General features: G+C 43.7%; 1 protein-coding gene across 4 annotated transcripts in view; it reads left to right on the top strand.

The window, feature by feature from the left end:
* The window catches only part of ampd2a (adenosine monophosphate deaminase 2a), a 41,263-nt gene that overhangs the window by 24,817 nt on the left and 1,312 nt on the right, over nt 1-15,134 (top strand). For all 4 annotated transcript variants that reach the window (XM_082139008.1, XM_082139010.1, XM_082139009.1 and 1 more), the window contains 6 exons: nt 5,777-5,940; nt 8,149-8,275; nt 8,509-8,672; nt 9,646-9,766; nt 11,413-11,586; nt 14,954-15,064. In XM_082139008.1, coding sequence (XP_081995134.1) covers nt 5,777-5,940; nt 8,149-8,275; nt 8,509-8,672; nt 9,646-9,766; nt 11,413-11,586; nt 14,954-15,064 — 861 coding nt within the window. The remainder of the gene's footprint in view (nt 1-5,776; nt 5,941-8,148; nt 8,276-8,508; nt 8,673-9,645; nt 9,767-11,412; nt 11,587-14,953; nt 15,065-15,134) is intronic.

The following is a 15,134-nucleotide window of genomic DNA, read 5'->3' as shown; positions in this document are numbered from 1 at the left end:
TTTATTAATGAAGCCTCAGCCTTCAAACAAAAACCAAAAAAATGCCATTATATCTGCATTGAAAATAAAATACAAAAAATGAAATGTCACTGGCTACAAAAACCCCACTTGTAATTATAAAACATATAGTTACTATATATACTATAACGTATAACTATTCAAATATAATGAAAGCAAATTTAAAAGTGCAGTAGAGAAGCCTTATAAAACTAACTTTGTCATATTTGCTGAAACTGACCCTGTGTTCAAGTAGAACTACATGAAGCAGGTAGTTAAAAAAAAATTAAAATCTGTCTCCTCTGGTACTAACTACAGCCTGTGGTACGATTTGCAAAAATCCACATCTGCCTCTTCAGTCAGATGCACCCATCAGGGCTAGGAGGGGTATCTAACTGCGTGTCAATCACTGATCATGCACACGCATTCATTCTCCCTTGTGGGGGGTGGGGGTGGGGGTGGGGGGGGGGGGGGCTTAGGAAACTGTTTTGGGGAGAGACTGAGAAGTTGCCGATGTTCAAGTTTTTTGGCTAAGTCCTGGATCTTCACAATCCTACCTACAGCACCTTTAATGTTGGGGAAGTAAAAGTGTCTTGAGAAGGGCACTATTCTCAGCAACTCTGTCTATTATGAGGTCATTGTCAAGGGACATGAGGATGTCCTTCTCTGTGGCCATTAACATGAATGTTTCCAGGTTTTCCTGAGAAGTTCTGCTCCTTAAGCGATTCTTGATGTACTTCAATACAGAGAAACTTCTCTCACAAGCTACCTGTGTAACAGGCAGAGTGAGAAGAAATTTGTAGCCTAAGCCAAGGATGTGATAGGCATCTGTCAGGAGGTTGTACCGTGTAAGAAGTTGGTAGCAACACACTGGGCATTCTTTGCAAGATTTGCAGGTGCTGTTTTTTATTTCTGCCTCTTCCCAAACATCTGGGTCATCCTCTGCTACCCTGACTTGGTACTCCTCAAGAACAGATTGTTTAAGACGTGGCCATTGGGCTGCCAGACACTTGAGCTCACTTTGCAAATTAGCAGGAGTTGCCCTGCTATCAAACCTGAGCAAGCATTTGCTCATCTCCTGAAATGCAGTATCAGGCAAGCCTTTTGAAGAAACTTCTGTAAAGTTTCTTGGATCAAGGAGAGCCAAGTCCGCATAGAGGGAACCATGGGTTAAAAAGCGCCTATGGATGCTCTCTGTGACTGTGTCCATCACCTGGTTATGAACTTGTGCTTCATAGGCACTGTTGGCATTTGTGAAGCTCTCATCACTTGCCTTCTCACCAGCCATCATCTTAATTTTTCTCCTCCTTTTCTCTGGAAGCATTTCCTCCAGTTCAAGGTCACAATCCTCTTCAGACAGTGTTGTATTTGCCCACAGAACAAAAACATCAGCAGCTTTCTTCACTGACTCAAAATCTCTTGACATTTTCTTCAGAGCATCTTCAGTGGTCAGAACCATTCGGTGAGCAGACAAGATGTCTACACCATGTGTCTGCAGGTATTTTGAGAGTGGTGTTGTGACTTCAAAAATCCTAAGGAAAAGCTGAGCAGTTAGAACTGTTTCATATCTCCTTAAACCCTCCAAGTACCCTTTTGCTTTGACACGCGCTGTTGTTTTCAGGTTTTCCTGGCCCTGACACCTGTCCAGTGTCCTGAGGACGTCAATGTAGACACACTGGTCTGGCTTTCCAAAGGACCCAAAAATCCTCTTCAAAGCAACATCCTTGGCCCACCACCTTGTTTCTCCGATAATGGAAAGGCGCTTGTGTCGACTGTCCTGGCTTCCTTGCTCCCACACATTCATCCTTTGGTATGACTCACGGAAAAAGACCGCAATATCATTCAATAGTGAGAACAAAGATCCACTGGAGAGGGACACTTCAGTTGTGTCAGCCAGAACCAAGTTTAGCACATGTGCATAACACCATACATGCACTTGGTTTGGCGCTTTAGAGGACAACAGTGTGGAAAAACCTCTGTATTTTCCTTGCATATTTGATGCACCATCAGTGGCATTACTGACACAGTTGCTGATTTCCAAGTTACATTTTTCAATCACATCTGCAAGCATCTGAACAAAATATTGTCCAGTAGATGCTTCACATTTCACCACAGCAAAAAGCCTTTCCTGTACTGTGTCTTTGACATACCTCAGAACTATTGAGCACTGATCTTGGGATGTGATGTCTTGCGTTGTGTCAATCTGCACTGAAAACATCCCAGCTTCAGTAACCTCTTTTGCAATAGTCTCTTGAATTAACTGCTGCACTGTAGATATGACTTTCATTACAGTTGTTTTTGACAGAAATGTCACAACAGAACCTCGACCTTTAGCCTGGGTTTGATGCATCTTCTTGCTTTTTTCTATGCACTCTGTGAGATGTTCCTTCATGCATACATCATATTTCCCAAGAAGAATGATGAGCTCTAAAAAATTCCCATGATCAATGCTCATGTCATCCAGAGTGTAAGCTGCTTCAGACTGTGTCCCTCTGTAGCTAAGTCCTCTCTTGCCAATGACTTTAACTATGTCTACAATACGTTCCAACACCTGCCGTCTCTTCCGCACTTGATCTCTATGGGCCACTACTTGGGGACCATGAAGCAGACTGGCTATATCTGCTTTTGATGCCCATAAAAAATAAGCTTCAGCACACAGCCTGTGCATGTTGCTCCTTTCATGCTCCTCTACTCGTTGACTGACATGCTTCCAGTCCTGCATTCCACTTATGAAGGGATTTGTTTCACCTGGCTTGGCAAATGCTAAACAAATTGTACAATATAACGTGTGATTCTCCTCAAAGTATGTGAGCCATTTGCGGTTGGTACCATCTTTACAACTGAACACTCTCTGTAGAGACAGGTTTTTAGGCTTTTGCTGAGGGTGGTTAGCAAAAAATTGATTCAGGCTGTGACTATCTGACTGGGGCCGTTTGAAATATTGTGATGTAGAGCATCCTGGGACATCCTCGCACTTCCCTGCACTCTCCCTGTCATCTTTTGTACTGCAACTATCTTCAACCTGAATAAAAAAATGATTTTAAAGATAGTTTATTAGCTTTTATTGATGTTAAATAATTAGCATTGAATAACCTATTTAATATTTTGTCAATGTCATATTACACTTTGATTTATATTAAGGCTGTGAAATTATGAAAATGGCTAGGCCCTATTAATTTTGTCTTTGAAGCTTTCACAAACAACCACCAGGTCTTTGACAATTCCACAATAGTAAACACAAATATGAAAGACAAGGAAAAACTGCACTCTGATGGAAGACAGACAGAAAGTGCAAGCCAGGATTTTTTGGTTAAACTAAAATTTGTTTCATTATTTAGCCCCCTTCCTTGTATGTTAGCACGTTTAGAATGGTAGCAATGCATGCCTGATGTTTTGCCGTTTAATTCAATACCTTAGTCTTCATTCTAGCAGAAAATGTGAGCTCACTACAACCTCTCATATACAACAAAGTGAATGAAACAAAGAAATGAAAACCAATGCAATACGATGAATGTCCAAAAGATGACACCCACAGACTGTTTTTAAATGGGGTTGGATAAATATTTTTTGCTTTTAAACTATGTGTGTGTGTGTGTGTGTGTGTGTGTGTGTGTGTGTGTGTGTGTGTGAGAGAGAGAGAGAGAGATTTTGGTTAGATGACAGTTGTAGGTTACAGTTTGACAAAAGCACAATGTTTTGTTTTATTGCGAGTGTACACAAATATAAGCAAACACTTTGCAGTTTGAATGATGTCCTTTATGGACAAAATGATGGAGAATGTATTGTTTTTGTTTCCACTGTTCGATCGCGGCCGCGCTCACACACACACACACACACACACACACACACACACATCACGTCTCTCTCGACTCTAACAGAAGTTCCGCATTACATTAATTTTCACGCGAGTTTTATTTATTTTTATATCGTGTATTCTCCGTGTAAATTCGTGCACTGACTGAACCATGACGCCCGTACCGATTCGGTTAAAATGAATACACGTATACCGTTCCACCCCATGCACACCCATGTTGATAGCTAGCTGACTATGCAATTCGCTAAGATAGGGATAAAGGCAGCCTATTATAATGTGTCCTGCTACTTCTGGCACTTACCAGGACCTCTTGCTGGTGTGAAGTTAACTCTGTCTGTCCCTCCTCATCATGACCGGGCTGTGGATGCTCAGCCTCAGGCTCAGCTTCCACTTGCTGGTCCTCTACAGTCTCAGTCTGGCTAAGCGATGTAGTGCTGCTGGCAGTTGCACTGCAACCAAAAAGCTCTGTGAGCTTTTTACACTTTGCTGCATCGGTCTCGAGAGATTTGGCCCTCTTTTCTTTAACTTTTTCCCATCCACCTTTCTCCTTACGTTTCCTGCTAGCCATTCTGCCAGCGATTTGATTCCGGTAATCCGGGGACCAATCACAAACTGGCTAGTAGGCCGACTCTTTTTTTTTTTTTTTACACGTAGCAGCATGTGATCGTATTAGTGCCCCTGCTGTTGGCTGTTCATATTGGGTTATTAAAATTTTTTTTTTTTTTTTTTTTTTTTGACGGCCCTCGGTTGGACGGCCGTCAAAAAAAAAAAAAAATTTTTTTTTTGGACGGCCGGGCGACGGCCCTCGGTTGGACGGCCGTTCTGGACTTTTCCAGAACGCACAGATTGCCAATCCGTCCCTGCCAGTCACCCGTTATTACAGTTGTCAATCATTCCCATCATCGCCAGTCACCCGCTATTACAGCTGTCAATCATTCCCATCATCGTCAGTCACCCGTTATTACAGCTGTCAATCATTCCCATCATCGCCAGTCACGTTATTACAGCTGTCAATCATTCCCATCATCGCCAGTCACGTTATTACAGCTGTCAATCATTCCCATCATCGCCATTCACACGTTATTACAGCTGTCAATCATTCCCATCATCGCCAGTCACACGTTATTACAGCTGTCAATCATTCCCATCATCGCCAGTCACCCGCTATTACAGCTGTCAATCATTCCCATCATCGCCAGTAACACGCTATTACAGCTGTCAATCATTCCCATCATCGCCAGTCACCCGTTATTACAGCTGTCAATCATTCCCATCATCGCTAGTCACCCGCTATTACAGCTGTCAATCATTCCCATCATCGCCAGTCACCCGTTATTACAGCTGTCAATCATTCCCATCATCGTCAGTCACCCGTTATTACAGCTGTCAATCATTCCCATCATCGCCAGTCACCCGTTATTACAGCTGTCAATCATTCCCATCATCGCCAGTCACCCGCTATTACAGCTGTCAATCATTCCCATCATCGCCAGTCACATTATTACAGCTGTCAATCATTCCCATCATCGCCAGTCACCTGTTATTACAGCTGTCAATCATTCCCATCATCGCCATTCACACGCTATTACCGCTGTCAATCATTCCCATCATCGCCAGTCACGCTATTACAGCTGTCAATCATTCCCATCATCGCCAGTCACACGTTATTACCGCCATTAATGACACATTAATTCATTATTAAATCATTACTTATTACATTCATTCAGTTAATGCATCATCAATAGTGTTAAAGCACCCTTTCTTTTTAGATATAATTGTTATTTCTTTCCTAAAACTATAGTTTGAAAGAAATACATAAAAAAATGAAAATGTTAATTGAAATAAATTGAGTTCAAACTCGAATAATTCTTCACTGAAAACCCTTTAAAGTACATTCAAGCTCAGACGGGTGTGTGTGTGTGTCTCGTTCTGAATGTGCTGCCGTGTGGCTTCCTGTGTGTGCAGGAAGTGATGTCAGACCTGGAGGAGAGTAAGTACCAGAATGCCGAGCTGCGTCTGTCGATCTACGGCCGATCCATGGACGAGTGGGACAAGCTGGCGCAGTGGGCCGTCACACACTCCGTCTACTCCGATAACGTGCGCTGGCTCATCCAGATCCCACGACTGTTGTGAGGACACACACACACACTCACACACTCCCTCTGCTCTGATAACGTGCGCTGGCTCATCCAGATCCCACGACTGTTGTGAGGACACACACACGCACACGCACACTCACACGCACACTCACACACACACACTCCGTCTACTCCGATAACGTGCGCTGGCTCATCCAGATCCCACGTCTGTTGTGAGGACACACTCACTCACTCACTCTCACACACTCACTCACTCTCACACACACTCACACACACACTCACTCACTCTCTCTCACTCACTCTCACTCACTCACTCTCTCTCACTCACTCACTCACTCACTCTCACACTCACTCACACTCTCACACTCACTCTCACACTCACTCTCACTCACTCTCACACTCACTCTCACACTCACACTCACTCTCACACTCACTCTCACTCACTCTCACACTCACTCTCACACTCACTCACTCACACTCACTCTCACACTCACTCACTCTCACTCACTCTCACTCACTCTCACACTCACTCTCACACTCACTCTCACACTCACTCTCACACTCACACACTCACTCACTCTCACACTCACTCACACACTCACTCACTCTCACACTCACTCTCACACTCACTCACTCTCACACTCACTCACTCACTCTCACACTCACTCACACACACACACACACACTCACTCTCACACTCACTCACTCACTCACTCACTCACTCTCACACTCACACTCACTCTCACACTCACTCACACACACTCACACACTCACTCTCTCTCACTCACTCACTCACTCACTCACTCACTCACTCTCACACTCTCTCACACTCACTCTCACACTCACTCACTCTCACTCACTCACTCACTCTCTCTCACTCACTCACTCTCACACTCACTCTCACACTCACTCTCACTCACTCTCACACTCACTCACACTCTCTCACTCTCACTCACTCTCTCACTCACTCTCACACTCACACTCACTGCACTCACTCACTCACTCACTCACTCACTCACTCTCACATTCACTCACACACACACACTCACACACACACACACACACACTCACTCACTCACTCACTCACTCACTCTCACACTCACTCACTCACTCTCACACTCACTCTCAAGTCAAGTCACCTTTATTTATATAGCGCTTTTTACAATACAGATTGCATCAAAGCAGCTTCACAGTGATAACAGGAAAATAATACAACAAAGTTTGTTTCTAGAAGAAAATTGTGTCATCGACCACCTTAAGTAAGGAAGATCAATAATATTGTTGAGTATTAAATGTCCCCAACTAAGCAAGCCAAAAGCCAAGGCAACAGTGGCAAGGAACCAAAACTCCATCAGTGACAGAATGGAGAAAAAAAAACCTTGGGAGAACCCAGACTCAGTCGCTCAGTTCTCCTCTGGCCAACGAGCGAACAGTGTATGATTATGATCCAGGCAGCATTACAGGTCAGAAGTCAGATTGGTCGTGTCGATGAGGCCTTCACAGGGCTGATGAGGCTGGCACTGAACGGCTGACCTGATCTATGCAGCCTAATATGGAATTATAGAAGTCTATAATGTGTTATGTGTTATGTTATGTGTATGCTAGGTCAAAGATATGTGTTTTTAGTCTAGCTTTGAACTGACAGAGTGTGTCTGCTTCCCGGACAATGTTAGGAAGACTGTTCCAGAGTTTTGGTGCTAAATAGGAAAAGCATCTACCGCCAGCAGTCGATTTTTGAGATCGCAATAGACGTGAAGGACTATAATGCGTTAAGAGCTCGCTCAAGAACTGCGGAGATAAACCATTTAGTGCTTTGTAAGTAATCAGCAATATTTAAAAATGTATGCGATGTTTAATAGGGAGCCAGTGCAGTTTTGACAGAACTGGGCTAATATGGTCATACTTCCTGGTTCTGGTAAGAACTCGAGCTGCTGTGTTTTGGACCAGCTTTAGTTTGTTTATTAAGTGTGCAGGGCAACCACCCATAATAGCATTACAATAATCTAGCCTTGAGGTCATGAACGCATGAACTAATTGTTCTGCATTTGTCAATGAGAGCATATGACGTAATTTAGATATATTTATCACTTACACACTCACTCTCACACTCACACACTCACTCTCACACTCACTCACAAACTCAGACACACACACTCACTACACACACGCTTTGTTTTTATGTTTTATGGGTTCTTCCATGAGTGTGATGTGTGTGTTTGTGTGTGTGTGTGTCCGCAGTGACGTGTACCGCACTAAGAAGCAGCTGATCAACTTCCAGCAGATGCTGGAGAACATCTTCCTGCCTCTGTTTGAGGCGACGGTCAATCCAAGCAGCCATTCAGACCTGCACCTGTTCCTCACACACGTGAGTCTCACACACACACACACACACACACACACTCACACCTGCACTTGTTCCTGACACACGTGAGTCTCACACACACACACACACACACTCACACCTGCACTTGTTCCTGACACACGTGAGTCTCACACACACACACACCTGCACCTGACTCATGTGAGTCCTTCAGTGTGAAACACAAGTCTATGATGTGTGTGTGTGTGTGTGTGTGTGTGTGTGTGTGTGTTGTTCAGGTGGTGGGCTTCGACAGCGTGGACGACGAGTCTAAACCGGAGCATCACATCTTTAACCTGGACAGTCCGACTCCGGAGCGCTGGTGTGACGACAACAACCCGCCGTACTCGTACTATCTGTACTACATGTACGCCAACATGACGGTCCTCAACCACCTGCGCAGGTACTCACACACCGCACTCACACACCGCACTCACACACTCCACATCATCAGTGTGTCAATCACTTCACCAGTCTCTCTGAGTCACTCTGAATCACTTCACGAGTCACTTCCTGAATCACTTCACGAGTCACTTCCTGAATCACTTCACGACCTCTGAATCACTCTGAATCACTTCACGAGTCATTCCAAGGCTGCGTTCCAGTTCACTTTTAGACACGCACTTGCAAACTTCCCTAAGCACTTCCCCTCGGGGGAATCCCCACCGCCATTTTGAAGTGCGTTCCACTTCGTGAAGTGGAGGAGGGAAGTTTATATGGACAGACCCTCGTTCCCTCGATTTTGACAGAGGGAGCGAGTCTACTTCATATGTACACTTCAGGTACACTTATGATCCCACAATGCAGAGCGATTGTGATGTCATATCTCGTCTAATCACCACCACAACAAACATCTCTATGATATATGAATTATATATTTTTTTATTTAAAACAACCCACACACACCTAAATACATTTGGATGCTGCATTAAACAAATTCTTAAAGGGAAAAAAATGTAATAATAAATCAACTCCACAGCTGATTCCAAGTGACCAAGGGCTTAGGATGTTTCAATTCAGCCCGCCGCAGTTTCCGCCAGTAGTGGGCACTCGTGCAACGTAAGCAATGACGCACATCCGAGTGAACAAGACGGAGGGAAGTTAGCGAGTGAAGGGCATGACAATTTTGGACTGGAACGCACCACAAATCACTTCACGAGTCACTTCCTGAATCACTTCACATCCTCTGAATCACTTCCTGAGTCACTCTGAATCACTTCCTGAGTCACTCTGAATCACTTCACCAGTCACTCTGAATCACTAAACGAGTCACTTCACGAGTCACTCTGAATCACTTCACCAATCACTCTGAATCACTTCACGAGTCATTCCAAATCACTTCACTAGTCACTCTGAATCACTGCGTCTCTGAGCAGGAGGCGGGGCTTCAACACCTTCGTGCTGCGACCTCACTGCGGGGAGGCGGGGCCTATTCATCACCTGGTTTCTGGATTCATCCTGTCAGAAAACATCTCACACGGACTTCTGCTCAGGAAGGTACATGGATGAAAAGAGTGTGAATCGAAAGAGTCATTTGTTCAGGAATCAGATAGACTACACTGGTTGTGCTGTGTGTGTTTCATTCACAAAAAATAACCATCTTCTAAGAAGACGAATATTTACAGTCAGGCCTGTGTTGTGTGGGTTTGATTTAATAAAAAGAACCGGTTCATAAGAGTAATTTGTTCAGAAATCAGAATGTAGTCTGATTACTGAACGAATGGCTCTTATGAACCGGTTCTCTTTGTAGTGAGAGGAAAAACCACTACAGTATAGATTCATAACCGTTATTTGTTTGGGAAATTGGTTACAGTATTTCTCTGCTCATTCATTCGGGAATCGGATTTCACTAGATGCACTATGTGGCTTTGATTCACTAAAGATTCAGTTCATAGCAGTCATTTATTCAAGTATCTGATTTCACTAGTTCACGAAATATGGCTAATTTGAATGAAACAAATTCCCAAACAAATGACTCTTCTTTACCAGTTCTTTTTAGTCAATCAAAACCATACAGCATGACTAATGTAGTCCCCAAAGAAAGACTTATGACAACACAACCAGTGTAGTCCAACCAATTCTCAACCAAATGACTCATATGAACCAGTTCTTTTAAGTGAATCAAAACATGCAGAATGACTAATGTTGTCCAATTCATGAAGGAGTGACTCGTATGAGATGTTTTTTTTTTTTTGTGAATCAGAACCAAAAAGTTTGACTGGTGTTGTCTCATTCTTAAACAAACATGTACATTACATTTGATCATTTAGCAGAGGCCTTTATCCAAGCGCCTTTATCCGAAACGACTCCTATGAATTTTTTGGTGTGAATCAAACACATTCAACGTGACTAAAGAACAATGATTCCTAAATGAATGGCAAACTAATTTATTTTGATTCCATAAAGGTGCAGTGTGTAATATTCAGGAGGATCTGTGGACAGAAATGCAATATCATATGCATAACTATGTTTTCAGTGGTGTATAAAGACCTTACATAATGAACCGTTATGTGTTTATTAGCTTAGAATGAGTCATTTCTCTCTACACACACCGCGGGTCCGCTTACATCCACATGTTTCTACGGTGGCCCTGAACGGACAAAAGCGTTTCGTCACTATGTTGTTCTTCGTGATAAGAAGCTTCAGCTAAAGCCAGCGAATAAAACACTGACACAATGATGAACAAGTAACAATAATATTCGCAATAACATATCGTTTTACTGAATAATTAAGTAAACCTAATTTCTTAATCTATCTTTGCAAAGAAACCTCATTGTTTAACTGGCTACTCTCTGCTGTCTCAGACGACGACATCACTTCCTGTCGGCCACCGTAACTTCTGTTGGGTGCAATTCACAACCTCACCACTAGATGCGCTAAAACTTACACACTGCACCTTTAACTACTCTTGTTTGACCATGTTTTTGATTCACTTAAAGAACCAGTTCATAACAGTCATTCGTTAATGAATTGGACTACATTAGTCACTCTGTATGTGTTCGATTCACTATAAAGAACCGCTTCATAAGAGTCATTCATTAATGAATCGTTAGTTTTCAGTATTTTGAACAGGTTATAACAAACACACAGGACAGAATCATCAGAGTGGACGTAGTAGTGATCCACCTGTGTGTGTGTCGTAGGCTCCGGTCCTGCAGTACCTGTACTATCTGGCTCAGGTGGGCATCGCCATGTCTCCACTCAGCAACAACAGTCTGTTTCTGAGTTACCACCGTAACCCTCTGCCCGAGTATCTGTCCCGCGGCCTGATGGTGTCGCTGTCCACCGACGACCCGCTGCAGTTCCACTTCACCAAGGTCAGATCACCTGGTGTCCAGTGTTGTGTGGAACTCATTACTAGTAACTTGAGTTATGTAATCAGATTACTTTTTCAAGTAACAAGTAATGCATTACTTTTAAAATTTACAACAAAATAACAGTTACTTTTTCAAATAAGTAACACAAGTTACATTTTTAACCCATTTATTGACTGACAGCTCTCTTGTCCCCATGTTGAGAGAAATCAAAGTGCAGAGGCGTGTGTGTGTGTGTGTGTGTGTGTGTGTGTGTGTGTGTGTGTGTGTGTGTGTGTGTGTGTGTGTGTGTGAGAACATGATGGTTATTGCAGTTCTAGACTAAATGTGAGTGTGCATTTACTGATCTCACTTGCACAAAAAAAGATTCAATATTCCTCAAAATGAATAAAATCAGTGAAATGCAGAATCAGACTATGCAAACCTCCAATAACTAAATATGTTAAAACATTCATTTGTATGCATTTAATCTCACTTTATTGACTGATGTACTTGCTTCTGACCTTCGATGATTCAGTCAAGCCATGAGCAAAAATGACTATAGATTTTTTTGTTTTTATTGGTAAAGTAAGTGTTAAACTTTCTTCTCCTTCATCCAATTCTTCTGTTATCCAGAATAACAGCAGCTGAAAGGTTTGTTTGAGCTGTTCTTCTACTGTACTCTCTCTCTACTGTACTCTCTCTACTGTACTCTCTACTACTCTCTCTCTACTCTACTCCCCCTCTACTCTATCTACTCTACTCTACTCCCCCTCTACTCTCCCTCTACTCTACTCTACTCCCCTCCCCCTCTACTCTACTCTCCCTCTACCCTACTCCCCCTATACCCTACTCCCCCTATACCTCTACCATACTCCCCCTCTACCTCTACCATACTCCCCCTTTACCTCTACTGTACTCTACTCCCCCTCTACCTATACTGTACTCCCCCTCTACCTATACTGTACTCCCCCTCTACTCTACTGTACTCCCCCTCTACTATACTCTACTCCCCCTCTACTGTACTCTACTGTACTCTACTCCCCCTCTACTGTACTCTACTCCCCCTCTACTGTACTCCCCCTCTACCGTACTCCCCCTCTACCTCTACTGTACTCCCCCTCTATCGTACTCCCCCTCTACCTCTACCGTACTCCCCCTCTATCGTACTCCCCCTATACCTCTATCGTACTCCCCCTCTACTGTACTCTACTCTCCCTCTACTCTACTCTACTCCCCCTCTACTGTACTCCCCCTCTACTGTACTCTCTACTCTACTCTACTCTACTCTACTCTACTCTACTCCCCCTCTACCTCTACCTCTACCGTACTCCCCCTCTACCTCTACTGTACTCCCCCCTCTACCGCTACTGTACTCCCCCTCTATCGTACTCCCCCTCTACCTCTACCGTACTCCCCCTCTACTGTACTCTACTCCCCCTCTACTCTACTCCCCTCTGCTGTACTCCCCCTCTACTGTACTCTCTACTCTACTCTACTCCCCCTCTACTCTACTCTACTCTACTCCCCCTCTACTGTACTCTACTCCCCCTCTACCTCTACTCTACTCCCCCTCTACTGTACTCCCCCCTCTACCTCTACCGTACTCTACCTCTACCGTACTCCCCCTCTACCTCTACCGTACTCCCCCTCTACCTCTACCGTACTCCCCCTCTACCTCTACCGTACTCCCCCTCTACCTCTACCGTACTCCCCCCTCTACCGCTACTGTACTCCCCCTCTATCGTACTCCCCCTCTACCTCTACCGTACTCCCCCTCTACCGTACTCCCCCTCTACCGTACTCCCCCTCTACTGTACTCTACTCCCCCTCTACTCTACTCCCCCTCTACTGTACTCCCCCTCTACTGTACTCTCTACTCTACTCCCCCTCTACTCTACTCTACTCTACTCTACTCCCCCTCTACTGTACTCCCCCTCTACTGTACTCCCCCTCTACTGTACTCTACTCCCCCTCTACCTCTACTCTACTCCCCCTCTACCGTACTCCCCCTCTACCTCTACCGTACTCCCCCTCTACCTCTACCGTACTCCCCCTCTACCTCTACTGTACTCCCCCTCTACCGTACTCCCCCTCTACCTCTACTCTACTCCCCCTCTACCGTACTCCCCCTCTACCTCTACCGTACTCCCCCTCTACCGCTACTGTACTCCCCCTCTATCGTACTCCCCCTCTACCGTACTCCCCCTCTACTGTACTCTACCGCTACCGTACTCCCCCTCTATCGTACTCCCCCTCTACCTCTACCGTACTCCCCCTCTACTGTACTCTCTACTCTACCTCTACTCTACTCTACTCCCCCTCTACTGTACTCCCCCTCTACTGTACTCTACTCCCCCTCTACCTCTACTGTACTCCACCGTAATTCAAACCTCTACTGTACTCCACCTCTACTGTACTCCACCTCTACCTCTACTGTACACACGTGAATCTGCATTCCCTTCAGTCTGAGGATTATGTAAAGAGTCTTTACATTTGCCCAAAAATATAGCCAAACTTTTTTCTTATAAAAAAACAAGCCCAGCCCAGGTGGAACAAAAGTAACGCAAAAGTAACGTAACAAATTACTTTTCTAAAAAAGTAACTAAGTAATGTAATTACTAACTTTTTAAGGGATTAATGCAATATTGTAATCTATTACTTTTCAAAGTACCTTTCCCCAACACTGCTGGTGTCTGATGTTCAAGCATCAGTTTCAGGTTAAACTACAGTATTTATTAGTGGTGTAACAATATATCGCAATACAAAACTGCAACAATATGCATCGTGTATAGTTCAATAACATTTCTGTGTGAGGAAAAAATGTGAGTTTACAGAGTTTTAGTGTCAGTACTACATTAAACTACTATATATAATGTTGAATATTATGTATAATAATGCAATGGGGGAATATTTGTGTGTCCTGATAACGCCAAATGTCTGATGTAGTAAAAACTGGCCTACATTATTTTAAATATATCTAGTCAGTGACAGAGTGAAAGCATATTCATCTACAATATTTCTGTATTTTCAGCTTCAGAATCATGAATATTGTTATTCTGGTGTCTCTATTGTCCTGTGCTTTGGGTTTCCAGCAACAAATCCAAGCCTATTCATTTACACACACAATGTTATATCAAATTGATCATTTTAAATCAATAGTATTATTTTTTTTTTTACCTTTTACCATATGTCTTAGACTAGAGTATCCCAATAATATTGTGTCGTGAGTTCAGTATCGTAATATGTATCGAATCGTGACATGAGGGTATCCTTACACCCCTAGTATATATGCTTGTGTCTGTGTTTTGCATGACTGTATGTGTGTGTGTGTGTGTGTGTGTGTGTGTGTGTGTGTGTGTGTGTGTGTGTGTGTGTGTGTGTGTTGCAGGAGCCTCTGATGGAGGAGTACAGCATTGCTGCTCAAGTCTGGAAACTGAGCTCATGTGACATGTGTGAACTGGCCAGAAACAGTGTGTTAATGAGCGGCTTCTCACACAGGGTAACAAACACAAAAGTACACACAGTATATATAGAAAGGTTATCAAGGTTAATGAAAATAATGGAAATGA

Source organism: Leuciscus leuciscus (assembly GCF_965113295.1).
Source record: "Leuciscus leuciscus genome assembly, chromosome: 15".
Lineage (NCBI taxonomy): Eukaryota > Metazoa > Chordata > Actinopteri > Cypriniformes > Leuciscidae > Leuciscus > Leuciscus leuciscus.
The sequence above is the reverse complement of the archived record's forward strand: the minus strand, read 5'-3'. Positions and strand labels throughout refer to the sequence as shown.